We start from the raw sequence: 25,114 nt of genomic DNA on the forward strand, positions 1-25,114 counted from the left end.
TTAATCCCTTGCATGTATCATTGTTACTGCTGTATATATTTATTAAAGAGTTTACGATATTGCAGTGCTATTTCTATTTAACTTGTTTTTAAATGTAGCCTTTTGCGGCCGACACTTGGGCCTATAGTTCTTCGAGCCTAAATTATAAGATAACCTATAGTCTGTATTAGCAATCACCATGTCAGAGCATGCCAATATTAAATTGTGTCTCTCATTTCGTTTGAGAAACTTTTGATTAAAGTGGTAGAATCCAATAAAACGGAAAGTTAGTCCTACCTTGCTGGATGGAGGAGAGCAGATTGTGCAGCGCCTCTCTACACCAAATCCAGACCAAATTCACGGTCTGTGTGTCCGGCCATCTGTCTAAACAAGGCCGGGAGTCGTTTTCCTCTCCCAGACACACACTGCCAAGTCCAATATAAGCCCTCACCCCCTAAAATGGCTTTGAACCATGTGTGTCCACTCGGAAATGTGCAGTCAATGGCGTTAATACGGGCTGGTGCTTAAGAAACAAAAGGGAGTAAGGCATTGCACCCTTAAGGAAAACATCGGGGCCCATCCTATGGCACATTTTAGAGAGATACCAAAATATCATCAAAATAACAGCAAACACCCGCCCAACATTTTACCATATCAACACCAAGGCAGTGTTGGAGTGGCGCACCACAACGGCAAAGAAACGACCACAAGTGCAAGCCAAACCATTGCATTGTTGTTTAAAACTAAAATAAGTGTCGTCCAAGTAGCCTAAGGATTAGGCTGTACGGTGATTAAAAAAACATTATTATCACTAGAACCTCAACTTGAAACACAGGCCCAACTCCGACCTAAATAATAACAGATTTTGGGTCAAAACGTAAAAACAATAGGCTATTGCCCAAAGCAGCACAGCTGCATAAAATTACAAAGGAAACACTGACTATGGAAATGCAAAAATAATGAGGTCAGACCAAGTCATTATGGAATTCCACAGACAAGATGCTTATGAGAACACAGGCGTGGATTTTTCGTTAAGTTGGCCTTGTTGAAAAGCCATTGAGACTCAGAGGGAAAACTGCCAACTTATAGCAACTTATAGGCTGTTTGAATTCTGATTCCGGGAGCGAATAGATAGATAGATAGATAGATAGATAGATAGATAGATAGATAGATAGATAGATAGATAGATAGATAGATAGATAGATAGATTTCCTTTTTTTATTTTCGTTAACTAAAAGATAATAGGCATCTGCTGGATTTTGAAAAACAAAATCTGAATAAATAAAAAATGATGTAAGAGGAGAGATGCTTCACTTTTATTTGGGCATCGCTTCTTAAACAGTAACTATCTGCGTTTGGACTCTTATTGTCTATCGAAAGGATATCTTTGGAGCGGAAACGAAAATGAAACATCCAGTAATACATTTTTAGAACTATGCCATGTACAAAAAATCACAAAATTACAAAATACAAAATACTCAAAACTGTTAGTCCCTACAGGAATATGATAAGAATATTATCATCAGTTTTTTTTTTATTTTATTTTTAGAGAGGGGAAAAATAGGCTACTATAAACCCACATGACTGATGTGGATATTTCGTTAAAAATCATGTTTCTTGTGTTTCTTTTTGTGATTACGAAGATTTATCTGGTTCTAAATTAGATTTTTTCAAAATACTGGTTTCATACAAAACGTCAGTAATATAATAAGAATAACAGGCATCACATGAGGACTAGAAAGGCACAACATTAGAAAATGCTGCAAGCAGACAAAAACATTGAACGCAAAGTTTATTTGAGTCGTACGAGAATCCGCAAACAAAGAATTAAATCCGAGTTGGATCAAATCTCTTTTTATAATAAATAACTGAATGAAATAAAATATTAATAGACTACATTAACAAATGAGCCACTTTGACTCATTTTAACGCGTGTTGAGACAACACACAGTATATTTGTGCTACTTTTCAATGCAAGACATATGCTGAGATAAAATATGATGTCATTAACATCATAACGTTGAAAAGTAACACTGATCTGCCTTCTTCTCAAGACATATGACCGTGTTAAAAACGACACTTCCCTTTTAGAGTGCGTGCATAAACGAAATAAATATTAATCGCCCAAATGTCTAGCTTTTTATTTCATTTTGCCTCCCTCCTTACTCACTTAAACACTCTTAATATATTGAAAGCTGAGGGTAGTAAACATGATGCAAAAACATGCCTTCATTCACTCCCTAAGCATTCTGGTCAGCACACACACACGCACATACACACGCAGTGAAAAAGAAAGACGCACAAACATGCATTTACAGTGCAACTTGGCCTATTTTTTTCTTTGAATGAAGTCGGACAGATTGCGTGTGAGGAGAGTAAACCAACCACCGTGCACATGACCGCATGTCTGATGTCTGATCACTGTCTGGTGTTCACTGACTTTGCAGCTTCCCGTTTGTCCAACTGACAAAGGGTGTGTGTGTGTGTGTGTGTGTGTGTGTGTGTGTGTGTGGGTGTGTGGGTGTGTGTGTGGGTGGATGGTTAGGTGTCTTTGGGGTGCAATTCATTCTCATTCTCATTAATTTATTACAGGTTATGGAAAATAAAATCAGCATCATAATGAATCATATCAGGGTATGTATTGGTGGCATATCTAAAATGCATGTATGCGGGATGCTGTGTGTGTGTGTGTGTGTGTGTGTGTGTGTGAGAGAGAGAGAGAGAGAGAGAGAGAGAGAGAGAGAGAGTGAGAGAGAGAGAGAGAGTGAGAGAGAGAGAGAGAGAGAGAGAGAGAGAGAGAGAGAGAGAGAGAGAGAGTTTGTGTTTTATTAGGCCCATAACTCTTCAGATTCCAGAGGAAGCTGTGGGCTGAAGGCAGTATCTCAACTGGCTGCGGCCTAATAAGAAACAGTTTGTCTGGCAGCAGGACGGAGCGGAGCAGCGTCTCAGAGCCAGAGCTGCAGCATGTGGCCTGAAGACTACAGTGATGCCATGGCTCCACACCATTTTCTATGGTGCAGTGTGATAAGGCTGGAAACAGTAGTCCATCTGTGGCGGAGCAAGATTGTGTGCATGTAAGCCGTTTATGAGTGAGTGTGTTTTTTTAGGAGACTGGGGGGATTTGTGTCCTAGAATTACCCAATTAGATTTTTCTTGGTTCTATTATATCCCTAGCAGACTTGAACAGATAAATCTGCACACCAAATAGCTCCTGTTGAAAGGATTTTTATTCTCTGCAGTGATGTTTCAAGCACAAGGCTCCTCCTCTGAGTTGTAATAAACACAAAGATCAGAAGGTATTGTTTGCCATGCATAACCATCATATTTGGCCATCATCATGTATTTGTGTTTCCTATATAGAACATATAAACCTCAAAAAAGTGTAAGAGAGACTATATCACTTCAGAAAGGTCAAGAGACTACCGACCTGTCAACGTGGCGCTGCTGATTATTATGGATAACTGGCCAAACATAGGGAATGTAACATCATTTTTAGGTATTTCAGCGGTAGAAAAACATTCAGCTATACATACGTCATATCAGAAGGTTTTGGTGTCACGGCATGTATAATCAAAGGGATTCTTTTGAACCATTTCACACTGACATTCAACAGCCATGCAGGGAGAAATCCATCACAGAAGAAGCAGAGATAGTTTCTCCACAGACTGAAAGATCATTTCACCAGAGTCACAAATTAAGACATGACACATTGAGCATGAGGAGCGCAACATTTCACTTTACTGGCCAAACTTGCTATCAGTTATTGTTCCACCGTCATGTGGACAGCATCTTTTAGGGTCATCAAAGGGCATTCTGGGAAACATATGATACGACTTACTGAAGTAGATCAGTAAGTGGTTTCCAACCCAAAATCACCCAAATCATAAAATTGAATCACAAAATAACCCCTGGAATGTATTCAAAATCACAGATTGATAACTATAGAGCGCCCAAGGATGATTCGCCTTCAGTGCAAGATGGCCAAGTGCACAGTTGGAGGTACGATGACTAAGGATGCAGCCTAGGCATTACATTTTTGCACTCTTTTTGTTGTTTGGTGTTGTATTTTTCTTATTATCATAGATAACTGGCTAGACGTAACTATACAAGCTTAAGTATTACACAAGCAGCATGAGAACCTTATACAAGCTTTACAATGAAATTTCAAGGCAGATTAGCAGTTTCAAAAGGGAGTGCACCCCACCTTGCTATGATGTGGTAAAGAATGATGAGTGCCACTCAATTCTCAAAAGAGCCGAGTTTAGGAAAGCCTCAGCAGTTCAGGACAACTCTTTTACCCCATCATAACCCAAAATATATGAGCTTTTCATTCCATTGTATATGTTGTTATGTGCATGTCATCAAAACATTTTATTCAAAACAGGTATTGAAAAACATGGCATTAATGCTGTGGGTTATTAGTCTTGGTATGAACCTGATGGGGTTTATCCTTCCTCCACCTCGTCCTTAACATCAGCAAACAAAGTGGTGTGTCTTCCCATTTGGAGCTGCACAGCCTGTCTTTAATTTGAGCATTAACAAGTAATGGGCAAGAATGTTTTTGGTCTGAATAAAGGCCACCCTCATTTGGAAATTAAATCTTTGAAAGTCACAACACACATGCTGAGAGAGAATGTAACCTTGTTTCAGTGGCGCATCAGTGGAACAGCCACTGGTTTTTGACTTCTGGAAAAACTAGAGACAAAACTGCCACTTTCCCCCAGTTTCTCTCTGATTTAATTCAGCATGTCATGCAACTTGAGGTTTTTGTAGGAGTTTGTCTTTATTCTAATTGAGGGTCTGAGGTTGAGGGTTATTGTTCCCATTTATTGTTTCAGGATGTGGGTGCTGGATAGCGCTTTGAGGCCGTATTTGAGACTGTCCAGCAGTTTCCAGCCGGTGCATGGAGAAAAACATCCAGTAGGATTTTATTCTAAAGGTGTTTCACATACAACAAATTTTCACAGAATACATGGCTGGTCTGTTTAATCCAAAATATTTAAAAGCAGTGCAGATTTTATGCCTTCATTTGCAGAAAGAGGGATTTCAAATTTCAAAGTTACTTATTTAAAGGGACAGTGTACATTAATGAACATTTCTTAACAAAATGAAAATGCACACAATTTAGCCAAAAGACTTATTTCCATGGAAGTCCCTTTGCCTGGTGTTACTGGGCAGCCTAAAAATAAAAATGCAAGAGTAAACCTAAAAACAACACTAACTCAGTTTTAACATACTGATCCTAAGGAAGCCTGTGCTTACTAGATAAAAGCACACAGGTATTGGCAACAGGCTTGTATATAGCACATAACAATATCTTAACAAACTGTGAACATTTCAGTGTTCATAAAGTGATGGGTCAGTGTCACTCATGCCTTTCTCCTAAGCATGGAAACTAGAGATTCTTAGCGCCCCCATGTGTACAAACGTCATACTGCAAGCCAGTTTCCCTGTGCATTTGGAGTTGTGTTATGATGTGTTCCACCTCCATCACTGCTTTGAAAAAGGTTTTGATTCTGGTGGAACTTGTAGCATCAACACTGTATTTGGATACTGAAAAAAATGCCCTGTCTGTTGGCATCATGTCTGTTTGTGTTTTGTTGGGGGGCGGAAGTAATGATAGGCGTGCTTTCAATATCACATTTCCTTAAGAAAGGGATTTTTTGGAGTATTTCATGCCGAGCAGCCTGAAATATGATGAGGATCTGGTGAAGACATCATGACGTCCACCTTTCTAGTAATCTCATTCTACATTTCTTTTATCTGTCTTTATGGAAAAATTAAGTTAAGTGTCTTTAAATTAACTGTCTTAAATTAAAAGCCTTTGTTTTTTAATTAAGAACAATGTTAAACAATGTTTTCAGTGTGCACAAACAGAAAAATCCAGCTCCCATTAATATAACTTCAGGTGTGGCAGTGTAACTTGGTTTTATCCATCTCCATAAAACCCAAATGCTTTCTTCTTAAGTGATGTTCCGAGTTGTAATCAGTGTTGTGTGGGAGAAAATTAAATAAAGCTTATAAAATTCTTAAAATAGTTGATCAGTACTTTTAAGTATCTGTCTTTGGTTTAACATCTCATATATTCTACTATTAGAATGATTACTATTACTACAATTTCACAGACATAACCACTACAATTTTTTTTTTTTTTTTTTTTTTTTAAAGCTACCCTCTTACAATAACACTACAGCTGCTAACCACCATACAGTAATAATCACATGCACTTAACAACTACTGGCAATCACAAAGAAGCGAGTGAAATATCCCATTAACACTCCCTTGAAGACGGCAGGGTTATGAAATATGGCCCTACATGCCTTGGAGACTGATGTGCAAAGACTGTGTTTTGCACATCAGTGTGAAGATCTACAGCAGATGACCAGTGGCATCCAGGTGTGGCGAGAGTGGACTGGTTTGAATCTGAATTTAGGATACTCAAAGATGGACAAGCATTCTGAAGCCATAAAATCGCCTGAGAGTGCCAAAAAATAAATTGATGTAGTCACAGTCCCGTCACTTTGTTTGTATTAAAGGTTGTGCAACTCCCACATTTGCTCCTGATAGTAAGCTTTTATCTTGTGACTGACAGCTTAAATGGCACGGTCAGGTTGTTAAAGTATTTTGATATGTGTTTTTCCACTGTTTAATGGGCATTTATCAACAATAACATACTGGAATTTAATTAATTTTTACTGTAAAATTGGCATTGTAATATTACAGTTTATGGCATGTAATTTTGTGTTACAGTTATTTACTGTAATTTAAAGGTATCCATCTGCAACTTTTTACTTTTTTTTTTAACTTTTTCTTTTTTTTACAGTGTATAGCTGCTATTTCAAAAACTATCTCTAACACCCACCACACACACACACACACACACACACACACACACACATACACACACACATTTGAGCATAATATGAAACCATAACACCACTGAAGATGGTCACAGGATGCTTCCCAAACAGCGGTGGAGACGAAGACACAGATACAGAGGGAGAGAGAGACAACTTCAGTCAGGGAGGGATAAAACAATACTATTACTAGATACTAGGTATGAAATGAAGAGGGTGTCCAACAAAACCAAAGAGGAAAATAATGCAATATTTTCACAACATTAAGATGTAATGCCTTCATCACTTCAAGCCATGAAATTGTCTTTTCTGCTATTCCTTTGAGCTATCATCACAATTTTATCTTGCAATGATGTTGAACATGGCCCTGTATGCCATGCATTCTGATATCTGCTGCAGGCATGTGTTTGCACAGCTTGGGACTATTCTTCACACAAACATACACACACATATCTATCTATCTATCTATCTATCTATCTAAACCCTATTGTTAGTAGAAAGGTTTTTATTCACTTAACGCAATATGAGATGAACAAATAAACAATAGATGTAAGCCAGAAGATCTAAAAGCTCTGCTCCAGAATCTGTAATCTCAGTCAGGGCACACTCCACAAGGTCCCCTTAAATGTTAATCACATCTTCTGTAGCCTATGACCACAGAAGATGACCACTTACACAACCCATGTTGGCCAAAAGACACAAAAAGTACTTATGACCAACCTTTCGACCAAATTCATTGGAAATCTGTTTTACTGTGTGACAGTTGGACACACACAGATTTGCAACCCCCTCCCCCCATGTGCACATGCATGTATTGATGCATGCGTGCATGTAAGCATCTATTGACTTGCTTTTTGTTTTTTCATGCTGCGCACACACAATGCACAAACTCTAAAAGCTTTCGCTGCCTTTCCTCTCTTGTGCTGCACAGCGTTATGCATTCGTGTTGTAAAACACCACATCAGGCCTCTTGCAAAACCAGCCTCAGCAAAATGCAGTGTAGAAGCTGATATAGGCTCCCAATCTTCTAAGACAATGTTCAAATTGCTTTTATAGAGAGCAGTACACACAGCCCAGGTTGGTGTGCACACTGTGATACATGGTAGACAGAAGAAATAATGCCCAGGAGAATTATGTGTAAGAATGAGCAGTAACCCTTTCCTGCTGCAGCGGAGGAAGGTGACAGCTGTTTATCTCCTCCTCTGTTTCATGCTGTAGTTCTTGTCTCTGTCTTTGGATTTCTTTTACCATTTCCATTTCTCTCCCAACCTCTCACTCTGCACACTCCTCTGCAGAGCATGGAGCATTATCTTGTTGATGCACCAACCTGGAATAATCGCACGACATAGCTCCAGGTGGTAGGAACAAAATTTCAGGCTCTTATTTTTTTTTTTATTTTCTTGTCTTTTTTATGGTTTCGAGTTCAAGTGAGTTAATACCATAAGGCAACCTCACACACAATATAGTTACTCACACGACTGCACTGTCTCTCTGTTTCTCTCAGTTTCTCTCTGTCTATTACTCCCTTTCCAACAACAAGAACCTAGTACGAATTCAGGGCTGGTGCTAGTGCCAGTTCAGAGTTCGTCCAACTTGTGAAAATCATATGAATATCAGATTAGGATATTTTTATTATATATGATATTATTTTATATTTATATTATCTATTGCAAACATGCATTTTCTCTAATTCTGAAAATGTGAATGTAAGTTTGATAAACCATTTTTTATATTCAGTGTTCCCCCCGGGTTTCCTGAAGGTGTCAAACATGAGTGAATAAAGGTGAGGAGAAAAAAGACTACAACGCAAAGGATTCTGGGCGGCTTGGGAGCGTCATCAAACCGCGGCAGAGGCGCACTTGGCCGTTGATGAGCACTATGGACAGATGTCAGCTCAGGTTACTGTGCACAAACTGAAGCGCTGCCTGTTTCTTTCTGTACCTTCATGACCGAGTGACCGGCAAGAGTGGCAGAAACACGAAATAATGTGAGTTTATGCATGTGGAAAAGGGAAAATGAAACGCTGCGGTGGCCTATTTTCAGTCAGCGGACGGTTAAACAAATGTCTGTTGTCGACGTTGGTAACGGCTACCAGTCAATTGATTTATCGTAATTCATAACGTGCTGATTTCACCAAGGGGTTTGTTTTGTTGACTTCACACCAGCGCTGTTACAACCGGTAATGCTTTGGTAACTAATGGCATATCTGTGTGGTAACTGCAAATGAAGCCTGTTGTTTTTGAAGGCTCACTTGTCTCGTTTTGATACGTTTTGATGGAGCAGCTAGCTAGCTAACGCCGTTAGATTAGCTATTAATGTTACATCAAGGGATGCACGATATTGGATTTTCGCCGATACCCAATACGCCGATATTTTCAATCTGTTTTGGCCGATTGCTGATGGCGATGCCAGTATATGCACATATTTTTTTGTCCACCTATCTGCAGAGAACATCAAGTCTTTTCTGCAGTGGAATTAATATTTTATCATGCCTGCTCTTATTGCGAAGGCCCACTGGTAGATGCAGACATAAAATACAATGCTTCTCAAAATGTACACATTCACTGGGCAAAATAGGAAAAACTACTTCAACTTAGGTTATGGAAAACATACTATATTTGTTTTTATGTATTTTCTCCCCTTCTAAAATAGGCTTGGATGATGCTCTCCTTGAGACAGTCCTAAAAACAGCCACAGCCAGGGCAAATTTGACCTGTTTCACATATTGGCATGTCATATAGTCAGAAATTTTCATTTCAGGCCAATGCCGATATTTCATTTTAAAGCCAATATCGGCCGATACTGGTGACATGCTGATATTATTATGCGTCCCTAGTTAATTCACTGCATGCTCATCTCCTGTTACAGTGTAATGCTGCACACTGTGTCTACACACCACCACCTGTTTACCAGCTAATTTACCAGCATGTATATCTATGTTACAAAAGTTGTTGGCTTGCTGATTTTAATGGCACAGCATCTTTTAAAATACCAGGTGGTGTTTAAAAGGTTTGTGTGGCCTCTATCTCCTTTTCCTTCTGGGAGGGGACATCTGATCAAACTCCATGCTGAATATGCCTGTTGTAGCGTCGCCTTGCTCATCAGCAAACACACATACTGCAAAGAACTTTTCTGATTCAAGTTCTTACTGTCATTCTTCACTAAAAGACACTGCTGTGACAGTAGACAGTAATAACAGCAATAGCAGCAATGCCGATCAGTTTTTTTTTTTTTTTTTAAATTGAAATTTTATTTAAATATATGCTGCTTGGTGGATCCCATATATGTGATTTACCAGTGCAAAAGTTCTGGTTCTGCAAGGTGCCTCATACCTCACCCAAAGTGTTGGATTTTCATTTGAATTGAAGGTCTCCATGCAAATTCAGAAAAAGAGAGGTTAAGCGCATGCATTTTGAAGAAATGTCAACATTATTGAATACTTCAGTTTGCAAACTACATGAGGGTTCTGTTTTTTTTTTTTTTTTCCTGTGGAAGGAATGTTAATTCTGATAGCTTATCCTTGTGCTGTGTAGGAGGCCAAGACTATTTGTTACCTTGCATACATTGGTACTGGAATATATGTTGTTTGATATGTGCCACTACAAAAGCTTTTTACAGAAGGTAATGCGACAGAAGATGCTTGGGGTTATTTAGAAATGAGTATTTGATCCCTTTTCTGTCTGTTATGTACAGTTATTTGTAATTATTAAATTCCCAGTGAATCTTGTATCAGTATATCGTGAGCAGATTTTTTTTTTTACTTGTGAATATCGACATCAGAATCTGGCTCATAAATCCACAGTATTGGCAAGGCTCTAAATTTATTGAAACCAAGCACATTCAAGATAGTCGTGTGCCAATCACTTTTTTTATGCCTTGAAGTACAGCCTCTTTATCAAAACTGTTTCTATGTGAACTACACGTAACATTGCACACAATATGCAGCAAAAGAGTTACTTGAAATATTACTTTTGGTATTCATCATAGCCCTGCTACTGTTTTATTCCCTGTGGTTTTACAAACAGCCATAAGCACTCTGTTGGCTGGTAAATCCACAATAACAACAGTCACCATTGTGTTAAGGAAATCTATAGGTATGCTCAATCCTGTGATGTAAGTGTTGTGCAAATGTAGCAGCGAGGCTTATATGCATGTGCTAACTGTGTAACTGTAACAGCAAGGATTATGTAATCTGTATACATTCTGTGTTGTAGGATTATATGCATGACAAACACATTCTGTGGGGATGATGGTGGGGCCTGTGTGTTTTGTTAAACAGAGACTTTCTGTGCCACAGTGAACCAAAGGGAACAGAGAGGAGGCGACACCAGTGACTTGCAGATATGGGGGCTGTCATATCCCGGTGGAAGGTAAGGGCGTGTCAAAATGGAAGAGAGACAGAAACTGTGAGGTCGATTATGTTGTCAAAATTGGTTTCTATCTGATAACTCTGTTCTTATGTGAGCAGAGTAATGGCAAGAGAAAACAGCATGATAGCAGGCAAGACATTGGACCCCACAGGCTAGCTGGAACACATTCAAATACTATTTTAAGACATACTGCAGAAGTCACAGAGGTAGATAGAGAGGCAGATTGACCCTTGTTCTTTGGATTCATTGAGCTTTTCATGTAGAGAATGAGGCAGAACTAGAATGACAGGGACACACACAAATGAAGACATGTAGTGATATGTGTATTTCATATTAAACCCTTATCTCTTATCTCTCATATGATCGACTGTCTGGTCTTCCTTTTAAAATCCTGGCCTGTCTAAGTGCACAATATAACCTTTGGCTTTGGTTTTGTTTAAGAAATTGTGTAATATTACAACTCCACTGGCTCATTTTTTATAAGTCATTCATTAAGGCTGCATCTGAAAGAATACTGTTGTTTTTCTGATAAACCAATCAGCTCTGAGTGTGTTTGCTGTGAGTGATAGCGAGGAGCCTGGTGCACATTGATCTGATGAACATGAGATTAAACATAAATCCCTCTGTCTCGCCACTCCTTTTTATCCAGGCAAAGCCAACCACAGTTGAGCAGTTAGAGAAACTGGACAAGGTATAAACACACACACACACACACACACACACACACACACACACACACACACACATATTTCCACACATTTGTATTACTGTATTACTTGTGATGTCATGCCATGAACTCCTGAACCCTCACCACAATGCTCACCTCAACGTGCTGAACAAGACAGGTGAACAACAGCCATATGAAAACATTTAATATTATTCAGCAAGTAATTGCATGTTCTTCAGGAACGGGACACTAGATGGGATATTGTGCAAGATGAAATGCAGTTACACGGTCATTAAATCTCCTTGTTTCCTTTGTAGGAAATCAAAGAGCTGGAGGAATTTAGAGCGAAAAACCAGCGAATGCTAAAGGTACAGCATAAAAACAATGCATATGACGCTTATTCAGTACATACAGTCACATTCTGAATCATAGTTTTTTTCCTCACCAATACTCATGTGTGTGTTTCCATAGCTGTGGGTCGGCCGGTTGCTTCTCTACTCGTCAGTCATATACCTGCTGACCTGTCTGACTGTCTACTATCTCTACCTACCTGAACAATGGAGCCAGAGACTATTCATGTCCCTACCGTTCTTCATATTCCCTGTGCTGTGAGTGTCTACATTTTTCTTTCTCTCTGAATTAACTATGAAAGTGCAGAGATGTGTATGTCTTTATCCAGCACACAGCAGGCTAATATGTCTACTTAAAACAGTAATTGTGATATTCTGTCCCTTGTGAGCAATATATGCTTCAGCTCATGGTATTTAAAATTTCTGGAGAGGCAGCTGAAGCATCCTAAGCTGAAGCTGTGGTCATCAGGATGGATGCGGATTTACAGTTTTATTCAGTTTTATCATTCATGCGGCCATATGACACTAATCTTAATAACCATAGGAAGATGACTCTACAGATATATATAGTATATATATAGTATACTCACCAATGCAAAACCCACTCTCCACACATTTGAGTGAATGATGATTATGTCATGTTCATTATGAAAGGGTCTGGTATTCGCTGTTGTTATTTACTATTGCCTATTTATATTATGTTACATGCCATGGAAGCTATCATGCTAATTTGATTGGGTAAGGCTTATTGTAATGTTAACACAGACTGATGTTACAAACCAGTATAGTTGCTCATTAGTTATGTTCATCACAGGCAGATAGATAGACAATATTACTCACAACTAATGGGCAGTACACAAAAAGGTAGATGTTGTAACTGTTTTCATTGTCATCTTTTTTGTTTTCTCCACCAGGGTGTGGTTCACCAGGAAGCTGTTGATTTTCCTGTTCTCCAAACGCACTGAAAGAAACAGTGAGTCTAACAGGCTTTCTTTTTTGTCTCAAGGCAGTTTCATCACTTACCAACTGACAGCATTTTGGCTGCATTCATTCATGCAAATTATTTTATTAGCTCAATTCCCGTTTCACTTTTATCAACTCTCCACATTAGAGTTACATAGGTGGGAGTGGGCAGAGAGCTGGCAGGTTATTGTCAGGACTTCCTTGGCTGGAAGTCAGTGGGCACCTTAAGAGAGCTATTATACAGTTAACCTGTTTTTGTCTTTTACATTTGTTATGAGGCTACATTGTTACGAACAAGTCTTAAGTTGTGGTCACCATGTCACAGCGACATCATAGCTGTTTGGTTGATTAGCAGGCGTTGTCTGGTTGAAAAAGACAGAGGGAAAATGAAACAAGGTCTCATCACCACCATAATTGGCATCCCAACCGAATAGAAATATATAAAACTGAATTTATGTGTTTTGACTTACAAGGCAGAAAGCTGTAACTACTTTTGTGTTTTAAGTCAAAGGTCATGACGTGACCTCAGATTTGTTTTATAGGTTAAAACAATAAATTCAACAAAATTCCTTATTAAATATTCCAGTTCACAGCTCTTTTTGCAGGATGTGAGAAACTGTGAAATCTTATTTAGGGACAAACAGTTACATAGGATTCAGTTGAATTGACAGAATAGAAAAGAACTAAAACTAAATTAAGCTGAAGTGAACTTTAAGTTGTCTTCTCTTTTCTTTTAGGTGATAAACTAGAGGATTTGAAAGTTGCCAAAAGAAAGATTGTAAGTGTCCAAACTCTCATGTTTATTTATTATGGTTGTGAATTTCTCTTACTGACTTGTTTACAGGAACATTTAGGTGTTGCATTTAATGTGATACTAAATGTAAGTGACACTTGTTTTTTTCATCATTCTTCCTTGTTAAATCAATTTTTCTCCCAAATGTAAAATGCACATTCTTTGTAAATAATTTTAATTTGTCAGTTACTTTCACTAGCAGTTTATGTCTGTGTAAGCATAGAAAATAAATATCTTCTGTTGTACTCCTATAGAGTGTGTACTCAATGTGCAAGGTTTGCTGAATGCTAGATGGATGACTTTGGCTTTGTAATAATTCTCCATATTGTTTTAATCAAGGAACCAAATTTCAATCTGCAAAATGGAACTTAAGTTGTGCTGCTTTGTCTCCAGCTGGATGAGGTGATGGAGACAGAGACATATAAGACTGCCAAACTCATCCTGGAACGCTTTGATCCAGAGGCAAAGAGGAAAGCTGTGAGTATGGCTCTTTGTATGTTCTACCATGACTAGCAATTTTTCAGTTATAATACAATCACAATATGGAGTCATGTTTGAAGTTTTAATGTGTTATTATATACCTTTTTGGTGTTGTATATTGGCCGCAGTAGTTGGTAATTTTCAATTCTCATTCACCACTTTCATGTATTTACCAACTAACTACATATCTGCAACACTATTAGCCCTCAAAATGATGACTGATTAGTTAAATTCTTTGCCCACCTGCTGTTGTGTTATTTGTTGCTGTTATGTAGGAACTGGAGTCGACCCCAGTGCGTCCCCAGATGACTCCCAGGCCAGGACAAGGTACAACACACACGTCAATACACAGTAGAAAAAACATTACTCAGGTGTAATGTAAGTTGAGGTGTGTGGTGGGGTCAGCTAAGAGTCATGGTCAGGGTAAAAATGTGTTGTGTTTTGATTTCCATGGGCAATAACAGTAGTAATAGGACTCACAGTTACAACAAGGACAGAAGGGATGATTGGGAGATGGTGTGTATTCATATTTGTTGAAAGCAAAAATCAAACTTAAACTTGCCTTACAGAATTATTAATCTCCCGTCCTCTTTGCCTCCCAGAGATTCGGCAGAGGGGGGTGGCAATGAGACCCATGCCCATGGGCACCCCATCTCAGGTGGCAATGACTCCCCCACCTGGAGCACGACCCCTAGTGGAGGCAGGGGCCACACCTGTGGGTAAGAGCACACGAACAGATACAGACATACAGCATGGCAAATTTTCACAGCACGGAAAAACATAACAGCTTTAACCTACAGCTACAGGGTAACATGAGTTTGTTAATCTTAGAGAATTCTTTAACTAACTAAGTAAATCATTAACTAACTAACAGGTTAATTTAAATCCCAGTATTGAACTGGAGCTGAATTGGGTATAATGTACAGATACTCACATGTTCAGTCTTTCTTTCATTCATTTCTTTCTTTCATTTCCTTATCTGTGGCATGTACAGTTAAACCTCTCAATCTTTTTATGTCCCTGTTGTTCTCCCTCCAGGTGCTGTCCCTCTGTCAGCTCCAGGAGGACCACCAGAGAGATCTGGTCTGTCTGCCTCTGTCCAGCAGGGCGCAGTACCCAGAACTCCCTGCTCTCCTATACCAGGTGTAGGTATGTTCATAGTGCAAATGTTTTCATGTGTGCTTGAATAAGAAACAGACGTTCCTCTGTTGTATGTGTATAATGGCATATATATCTATATCTATCTATCTATCTATCTATCTATCTATCTATCTATCTATCTATACATATATAGATATAAAATGGACACTGTATTTGGACTGTTTTTCTAGGCATGCACCCTCCAGGCCCTCCTTTAGCAAGGCCCATTTTGCCCAGAGAAAGAGGAGCTGTGGACCGGGTCATAGAATACCTGGTTGGGGATGGACCGCAGAACAGGTAAAGAAGTGGTGGAATGGCCCTTTTTTAAATGCAAGGTTTTATTTTTACTGCCTGTTCATCTAAGGGTTTTTCCTATGTTCTTTCTAGATATGCACTGATCTGCCAGCAGTGTTTTTCACATAATGGCATGGCTCTGAAAGAAGAATTTGAATATCTAGGTAAGAACCTAGCTACATTAACATACTAGTACATAGAGTATGTACTGAGAAGTATTACGGTCACTCCATTTCTCTTTTTCTCACTCTGTCTTCCTGTCCCCAGCTTTCCGTTGTGCTTATTGCTACTTCCTGAACCCGGCCAGGAAGATACGTCCTCAGGCCCCCAGGCTCCCAGAATTTAGCTATGAGAGGAGGCTGCGATCAGACTCACCATCACCGAGACCGTCACCACGTTCCAACAGAGACTCAGAGGGCAGTGCACCCCCCTCTGGAGGTACTGAAAAACACACAGGAATACAAATATGCACACACACACAGGCTGCAGTTCAAGCAGGACAAACCAAGACAGGAACAAATCAAGTCAGAGGTGTTGTGTCCACGTCAAGAGCAAGTGAGCTAATCCAATGCTAAAATTGTGAATGAAGCTGAAGAAGGAAGTGGAGTGAGTCCATCTAATGAGTTTCACATGAATCTGAAATTGACTGCATTTGTCTGAGGCAGGAATCTAAAACGTGATAAAGAAACATCAAGATAAGACCAAAAAAAATAAGATGAGTTGGATCTGATCTGGTTACCAAAAAGTGGTCACAAAACATGACTTGAGACCTGCACCTCTGAGAGAGGCTTACACACACCCACACCCACACACACACACACACACACACACACACACACACACACACACAGTGTTCTGTGTGTCTCTATGTAACTTACTCTACATCCTAACCACTTGTGTTAAATGCTTCTTAGTACAGTGCTCCATTTGACTTCTTATCCATTTGTTTGTGTGTGATTCATTTCCCATCTTTAATGATGCCAGCGCCTTCATCCTTTTGTGAGTGAGTGGCGGCCTTAGGAGCCAGCAGAGGTGAAACACCATCATGTTCAAAAAGCACCACCCTCTTTTCAATTGGTCAATGTGTTTTTTGTTTTTTTTTTCAATTGTAAGAAACACTTGTACTCACAGTATCACTGACATGAGATTGAGGCCAGCCCATGAACATTAGAACTAGCAGTTTAATCTGTTAGCATGAGTACATGAAAGAAGAGCTCTAGTCTATCCAGAGTCCTTCCAAAAACTGTTTTTCCTAGAAGATTTTGTCTTCTGGGTGCAGTTAGGAATCATGCTGGTTGGTAGGACTTTTGTTGCATGTCAGTATTTTCAGAAAGTTGAATTCCATTGCAGACTTGGTTCTTTTTAGGTGTAGATTAATTGCTTGTTCAGTTGCATTGTATTTTTATTTTCAAAATGCAATGCAGTGAAGCACCTCACAATTCAACTAGTAAATGTAAGACATTTAAAACTGTTGCAGGGAAAAGAATCATGTGTAAGGATGGGGTTTTCGAGATTTCAGGAGGCATGTAACAAGCAATTAGCAATGGAGCATTCAACAAAAAAGCGTGGCACTGTCTGCAAAATTTGAATAAACATTAGTCCTTAGAGAAGTCTTTTGAGAAAAGTCAAATTTTAATCCTCCCTCCAGTAGCAGTGTGTGCCACAAAAATGTCCTTGAGGAAAACAAGGGAAAACATTTTTAATGTAGCACAACTGAATCCTATATGCATCTCCAAGAGGGCATTTATGTATGATAATGACTTTGCATTGAATATTAACAAACTGAATTGGAATGTACCTTGTCTTCTCACGGGTTGAAATACTGCAGTCCCAGCAGATGTAATTTGTACCGTTCTCATTTGCACGCTTTTCAGCAGCTGTGGTGCTATGGGCCCGTTCAATCACTCAACCATTCAAACAATCAAAACATTCTTTCTGCTGCATATTTCCTCTGTAGGGCATCAGAGCATTACCGTAGCATAACCATGACAAGTGGGTTTAACAGTATGATTCTGCCTCTAGCCAAGGCTCCGGCTCCGTGGAGTTCAGTCCACAGTTTCTCCAGTTTCCAGACCCAGCAGAATCCAAAGAGCCCTCAGAAACACCCTCTGCAGAACTCAGGTTCCCCAAGCCCTCCTCTCCCTGCATTGTCTCATTTGGTTTAATTTGAATTGATTTGACAGATTTAATTATCCCCCATATGTGTATTTTTTGCTGTAGAATCAATAACATTATAGATAGCAGCCCAATGCATAGTTCAAATAGCTGCCCCCTAATCACACTAAACAATGTGTTTCAATTGTATCTACACCAGATCTGGGTCAAATAGTGTTTGCAATTATATATTTTTAATCCCACTAAGGGCATTAAAGTGCACCCTGCAAAGTTTAGAAAATCCCAGTATTTTAAATCGTTTTTTTGTTTTTTTTGTTTTTTTAACGTTTTTTGTTTTTTGTGTATGTGTTGAATGCTGTGATTGACAGCTAAAAAATATTATCCTCATGCATTTCAGTGCCACTGGTGTGGTGCTGCATGAATTTCAGAACAAATAAAAACAATTATTTGACCCTGGTCTAACTTATTAGTGTACAAAATATTAATACCACCCTCCTAATTCTACGTTACATCCCTTTTTCCGCAGTCCATGTTTTAGTCTCCTCTCTTAAACTGACAGAATGTCATTACTAATATTTAAAATTTAAGGGTGAAATCAATAAGGGATCAGATCTTGTGTGATCAAATTACATCTCGGAAAAAACAAGTATTAATCAATAATATTTTGTACACAATTTGGCCTGTGATGGCATGACACTTTCAGTGTGGGATTTCTGGTGCTTTAATTTATGAATGTGATTTTATTTTATTATCCACAGTGATGTGTACTAATCTCTATAAATAATAATGTTTTTTTTGTTTGTTTTGTTTTTTTTTTTCTAAAAATGTAATAGATTGTGTGTCTGTTAATGATGTGACCCCAGTGGAGCTGGAGCTGATTTTGATGCTGAAAGTTGTTTTGTGAAATATATAGTCTGGGTCTGGTTGTTGTTCAGAACATTTGAACATAATTAAAGTAGAGGGGGCATGGGGGAGATAAGGGATGATACAGTTTTATTTTGGCTTCGAAACAGATTTAGTGAAATTAAAGGCAGTGGCTAATTATATTATATTTTTCAACACCAGATGGTGTTTTCTTCAATAATAATTGTCTTATTAGTACATCGGCTGCTGTCACCCCTCCAAACATATGAAACACTAGCCTACAAGTAGCTGTTTAAATGCTTTAACTCTCCAGTTTAAAGTAATTCATGCCTTCAGACATCACTGCCACCAGCTGCTTTCCAGCAGAGGGCCGGACTGGTTTAAGTGATGGATGAAGCTTGTCTCCAGCTCACTTTTTTACCTCAGATTGCAAAATGATCCTGACAGGGGGATTGAGTGAACATTTAAGTGGACTGGATGTTGATCAAAAACCTGAAGTTCATCCAGATCAGCTCCAGCACTGATTGGTGCATCTGTAGTTACAGCAGCCCATCCAGTGCTGTTGTTCAGTCAAGTCTTAATCACTGCTTTACCTGACATTAACCCTAACAAAAGAGAATGCTGCTGATTTAAACGAATTTCTCATTGATTTTAACTCGCAAAAGGCAATCATATTTGTTGTACTGCCAGTTGGTAACTATTCACATTATCATTGGTGATCTCACTCTGTCTCTTTCTCTTTCTTGCCTGACACCCTCCTCCCACACACTGTTTTTTTCTCCATTTTAATATGTCTTGTCTTTCGCATCTTTCCTGTATGCCCTGGTTAAATACATGTGTCTTCTCTTCAGATGAAAAAGAGATTGGGGAAGACGATGGGCCAGGTAAAGAAGTGGAGAGCCAGTCAGAGGAGGTGCAGCAGCGGGAGGTTGAAGAACTGGTCCATGAGGAGGAAGAGGAGAAGTTGGAAGAGGGGTCAGAGCAGAGTCACAGCGCCCCTTCTGGCACAGAATGTCAGCCATCACAGTTGCAGAGTGACTAGAGGAGAACCAGAGACATCTGATCAGTCAGTTCAAGAACAAAGTTTGGTATTGGTCATGATAAACAGGCCACATTTTAAGGCAATTAAGATGATTAAGACGACAACTGTTGTGACCAACATTATTTTTCAGATACTTTTCTTCCCTGTATTTCAGTGTTTTGTTTGACTGCCCATCTCCATAACATCACAATGTTTTCAGTTAATTGTCTTCTTACTGTGGACTTAGTTGCAATGGAGTTTTTACTTGGTGGGTGCACTGTTTTTTTTTTTTGTTTTTTTTTTTTTAAAAGATAATTTTTTGATATTTCTTTTTTAGTCACAGTTCAGAGAGAGGTCAGATTCGAACCCAGGAACCTGCCTTAACAAGCGATATGCACTCTTAGCCGATGAGCTGCCAGGCCCCTGACGTGGGTGCACTGTTCTCGCAACATTTAGAAAGGAACAGGAGGATAGTGTCAACTGAATTCAGGCAAAGATCTAATGAGTTTATAGGTTCATAAAGCTGAGGCTTTTAAATATTTAAGGCCTTTTGTCTAATACAGTATAATTTTACCCTAATTTGTTTGATCTTGAGATAATGGGTTTAATTAATTGATCATTAAATAGAAAAAAGGATTGTATTGCTTATTGGTAAAACTGGACTTCATCTATGTTGCCTCAGAATGTTGCCAGGGTGTCATCACCTTAACTGTCTTATTGATTAATTGATTGACAGGGAAGGTCACAAATTGTTGATTGCAGTTTTAATTATAAGCTTCTGATTCTGGACAGAACAGTTGGCTGCTGATAATGCCCGATATGTGGATTTAGTACTGACATGTTAATAGTGTATGATTTTAACTTTTAGTATTTAAGAAGTTGGGTACTGTAGGGATTGTTAATGTTATTTAACTCTGCTTATGATTTTAGATATGTATTCTTTGGTTCACAGAGTTTGTTTTGAGCCACAGCCAAGAACAAATGACAAACCAAGCCTTATAATGAACAGTTGTTTTATGCAAATTTCCCTCACTCAGCCTCCTTTTTGTTTTGATGTTAAGTTTTACTTGGTCTGGTATGTCACAGGTATAACAGTAGACGGTGTTACAACTGTATAAATACTAGGGCTGCCTCCTGAAAGTCAACAAGTGGAATCATTAGTCACATACCTCCACAGGGGGACGCAGTTTTTCTAGTTGTCTTCTAGTAAGAGACAAGGACGATGAGTCGATTCGTCACATTGAAAGTCAACTCTGGAAATTGTGAGTACAGCCCTAATAACTACAGTATGTAAACATGTATATTGTTATATTGGACAGTCTTTCTCAAACTGTGGTTATGGACCCAAAATGGGTCACTAGTTTGTTTCTGATGGGCCATGCAAATGAGACTGGGTTGGGGCATGAGGCACAGTTTTTAGACTCACAAAATTTAGCATTTGGATCCCTGAGACAACCCTGTCTCCTTAAAAATTACATTCCCGTTCAACAAAACTGCATTCTCAGTTACATTTTTAGGGAAATGTGTTTTGTCGAGGAGTATGTTTGTTTGTCACATATCACAAAAATGTTTGTAATGGTAACAGTGTTTGATTTTAACTAAAGTTATGTTACATCAACCACATCGTTTTTGGTGCCTAACCCTGACCACGTGGCACTGACACGCTGTAAAAGCCAGAAAGCCCGGTGTGTCTCATATGAGAATGCAGTTTCGCTCTATAGGAACCAGATAGGTTGATTAGAAAAGCATTAGTGATACATCAGATACAAACATAATCTGCAACAAAATACTTGTCCCTCTTAAAGTAGTTTAGATTGCAGTTAAATTGTATGGGAGTGTAATTTTTCAGGAGACTATATTGCCTGGGAAAGCATGAGATATTTTTATGTTAATCTTAATCTCATGCTCTTGAGACAGAACTTGTCCGTTCTCCAGAACCAACCTTACCGAAACATGTTTGTCGTATGGATTCCTGTTATCAGTCGGTTATCAAATTACTGTTTTTTCCCCCTTTTTGTGTCAAACAAAATGTGCAATTTTAAATTGAATATTTAATTGCTTTGCTCTCCATACCCCCACGGTCTGCTGTGAGAGTGAATGCAAGGTGTAGTGACGCCACCATAAATGAGCCTTAAAGCTGTAGCACATAACGACAAAGCAGGTCAGCCAATTTTTTCATGGAATCTAGCCACAATTCCATTTTGTTTTCGGTCTTCTTTTTGCGTTGCCATTTTCGCTGTCCTGCAGAGCTTTAACAGTGAAAGTGCTCCTTTTGCTGGCGAGAACTGAATATGGAGAGTTAAACAATTAAATACTGAATTAAAAAGTGTCTATTTCAAATGTAGATGGCCTGCTGGTGGTATCAGAGACAAAGTAATGGGGTCTGCAATCCACTAAATAGATTTTGAGATATGGCACTCTATATCTAACCGCTGTATGACGTACAAGTTCCCACTTCCTAGTGGGGCAAAGGTTGCACATTTTGTTCCATTAAAGAGGGAGCAGAAAAAAAGGGAATCAATAAGGCGCCCATGTTTTGCTGGAATAGGCTCCACAATGGAAGCAAGTCCTGCTTTCCAGTTGTTTTGTTTATTTATATGTACATTATTCAGAGGTTGATTATATGGTTGCATATAAAGAGCTTAACCCCAGACAGTGCTGTAGCTGGGATGTGAGCTGTTATCCAAAATACTGTGTGCATGTAAACACAGTAACTTTCCTCCTTTCTAGTTGCACTCCAATCTGCCTAGAGCAGAATTAATGTAGATATAGACCAAAATCGAGGAACAGATGGGTGTATAGACCAAGACTTAGCCATGATCAAGAGAAGTCATCAATAGGGGGGAGCAGGATAAAAAGTAACCTGAGAAATCAAGGAACCAGCTGCTGGAAGTCTATTTACTGGTGCATGATGACCACATTTGCCATCAGTTATACTTTGTTAGAGTGGAAAGTTGGCAGCTCTGTCAACATCAGAATAGTGGTTGTTCAAAATGGCCTCTTACACATGGGAGCTTATAAGCCCAATTTCTGGCCTATAAACAATTGGCTGAAACATCTGAAATATTAAATAAAAAAAAACAAAAAACAAAAAAAAAACAGACAATATTCTGTATTGAAATATATGCCACTATTGATTATCAGTATTGTGCAGCCATATTATATGCTTGCCCACCACTATGAAAACCACTGACAGTGAATCAGCTCAAATTGGCTGTTGGACAGTAACATGGCAATGTGTCCGTTAGTGATCTGAACACAGAGGTGCACTTATTTGTTTATCATTACTCTGCATCTCTTGTAGGTATGGTATCACTTTCATCTTCAGTACAGATTTACACTACATGTTAAATTGCTGATGAATAGGAAAAAGTATTTTATTGCCACACACTGTTACTTTTGTCCCTGCTCTCCCCTTTGTCTGACTGGACAGAAGGAGCACTTGACTCATTCGGTCATGACAATCAGAGTTTAAAGTGGGTTCTTGATCTGTTCGTTTTCTTAACCATGTTTTTGTCACAGTATGGGAAAAAATGAAATGGTATAAAATTGTTGTCTTGGCTTTATAAACATCTTTCGTTGAAACCAATAGGCACTGACTTGTAGCATGCAGAGGAAACTTTCTCATCACAATGTGACAAATGCCGGGTGAAGAGTGAGAACAGATGAGAGCTCAAACCGCCAATGTTATCTCCTCATCTGATTATTGCCAATCCCAGTCCCAGATAGGAATGTTAATTGCCAAGTTTACTGAAGTTTAATCTGTACTTCCTGACTTCATTTGCACTGAGTTTGGGTTTGTATTTATTTGGCTAGCCTGCATTTTAAATTGTTGTTAAAATGTTGCCATGCTGCTTGATTTTAAACATTTAGACAGGTATTCTGAAATTGCCAAGGTACAGCTGCAGCTATTTAAACATATGGTTTGGTTTCTGTGTGCCGCATGGTCAGATACATATCGCTGGGAAGATCAGTCAAAAAAGGTGATGGACACCATGACCTTGGCAGTTTTGCTATTGTAGCTGGGTTTCCTAGAACCTCATTAGCATTTTGAGGCATTACATATTAGTATGATTTTAGACATTTTAATGTATTAATTTCTTCATGTGTGCAGGTACAGTAGGTACTTGTTCTGTTGCTGTTTTCCTGTGTGCCTTGGCTGCTGTTATTCATGTGATCACAGTGTGAAAAGAGCAAGGCAGTGACATCAGATTGAGGAATTTATAATAAATAATAATTGCCCATCTCTTGTAGATGGACTGACACATCAGTTGTATTTACCTTGCCATGTTTGGCCACCACTGCTCTCAAGTCATTAAAATGTTAACATCTCAACTTGGTGGCATGAAGAGACTGGAATCAATGCTGTGCCCAGTAAGCTCCTGAATTTACATCTAATAAGTTGTCGATTACCCTTCATTACATTAAAGCATTCTGGAAACTATGAAAGAAGAGGCACATGGTAAAGTTTGATTTTTATTTAGGTTAAATACAAAGACTCCACCACTTGCCCACAGGTTAAAGGTATCACTTAACGTCATAAATTTTGCCCATTTATTTTTCCTCACTGGAAAGTTTTGTTAAAATGTTGATCACACACAGTGCTTGCTAGCTGCAGGATCGCTCTTGAACCTGTGTTTACCAGTATGAATGATCAGATCGCTGGAGGACAAAAAGTGAAGCCCCCCAACCCCCATTAAGCCCAGGAGTGATGAAAAAACGGGGTGAATGTTCAAAATGTGAAGCTGTCACCTTCATGCTTGAACCTCACCAGAGTCTCTGCAGATTGTCTCACACTGCCACATGTGCTGCCTCTTTATTTTTTTATTGGTAGCTTGATTTCTTTGCTCTGCTGAATTTATTAGGTATTAGTCTATACTTGTCTGCCAATGCTGGTTGTCATGAGTTTGTATGGCACACCTAATAAAGTTTTCAACAGCAAAAGAAGCAAGCTGATGTTCTGTTGTGTCATGAATGCTGTGGGTGTCGGTTTTGTATCTCAAGTCATTTTCCTGTCAAGCGGTACTCCAGGTTCCAAGTTGTAACTGTATGATTTTCTATTTTTCTATTATATTATGCCTGATATTTATCTTATCTGCTCTGCTGTATCCCATTTCTACAAATGACCTGCAAGGTGATGGGCTGATTCTGGCCTTGCCCTTTGTTATAAAAATGTTGTGCTTATTGTTCTTTTAATGCCTGATAAAGGTCTATTATCAAC

At 38.9% G+C, this 25,114-nt stretch overlaps 1 protein-coding gene across 3 annotated transcripts; it reads left to right on the forward strand.

The window, feature by feature from the left end:
• The first annotated feature begins 8,707 nt into the window (after nucleotides 1-8,707).
• On the forward strand, nucleotides 8,708-24,849 carry lnpk (lunapark, ER junction formation factor). Of its 3 annotated transcripts, none has more exons than XM_030070252.1 (16): nucleotides 8,708-8,823; nucleotides 11,116-11,206; nucleotides 11,856-11,897; nucleotides 12,191-12,241; nucleotides 12,345-12,481; nucleotides 13,138-13,196; nucleotides 13,924-13,964; nucleotides 14,373-14,456; nucleotides 14,735-14,786; nucleotides 15,062-15,178; nucleotides 15,498-15,608; nucleotides 15,791-15,896; nucleotides 15,987-16,057; nucleotides 16,161-16,331; nucleotides 17,916-18,014; nucleotides 19,724-24,849. In XM_030070252.1, exons 2-16 carry the CDS (start codon nucleotides 11,180-11,182, stop codon nucleotides 19,912-19,914), a joined length of 1,359 nt encoding a protein of 452 aa, XP_029926112.1. In that variant the 5' UTR covers nucleotides 8,708-8,823; nucleotides 11,116-11,179; the 3' UTR covers nucleotides 19,915-24,849. The 3 variants fall into 3 exon arrangements, with proteins under 3 accessions (XP_029926112.1, XP_029926111.1, XP_029926114.1); XM_030070251.1 differs by having other exon boundaries at nucleotides 11,134-11,206; XM_030070254.1 differs by lacking the exon at nucleotides 17,916-18,014 and having other exon boundaries at nucleotides 11,134-11,206.
• The last annotated feature ends 265 nt before the right edge of the window (nucleotides 24,850-25,114 follow it).

Source organism: Myripristis murdjan, chromosome 15 (genome assembly GCF_902150065.1).
Source record: "Myripristis murdjan chromosome 15, fMyrMur1.1, whole genome shotgun sequence".
NCBI lineage: Eukaryota > Metazoa > Chordata > Actinopteri > Holocentriformes > Holocentridae > Myripristis > Myripristis murdjan.

Coding starts and splice junctions, on each gene's coding strand:
- lnpk (XM_030070252.1), top strand. CDS start 11,180: ATGGGGGCTGTCATATCCCGGTGGAAG. Junction 14,457..14,734: donor CAGAGGCAAAGAGGAAAGCT/GTGAGTATGGCT, acceptor GCTGTTATGTAG/GAACTGGAGTCGACCCCAGT. Junction 15,179..15,497: donor GGCAGGGGCCACACCTGTGG/GTAAGAGCACAC, acceptor TTCTCCCTCCAG/GTGCTGTCCCTCTGTCAGCT.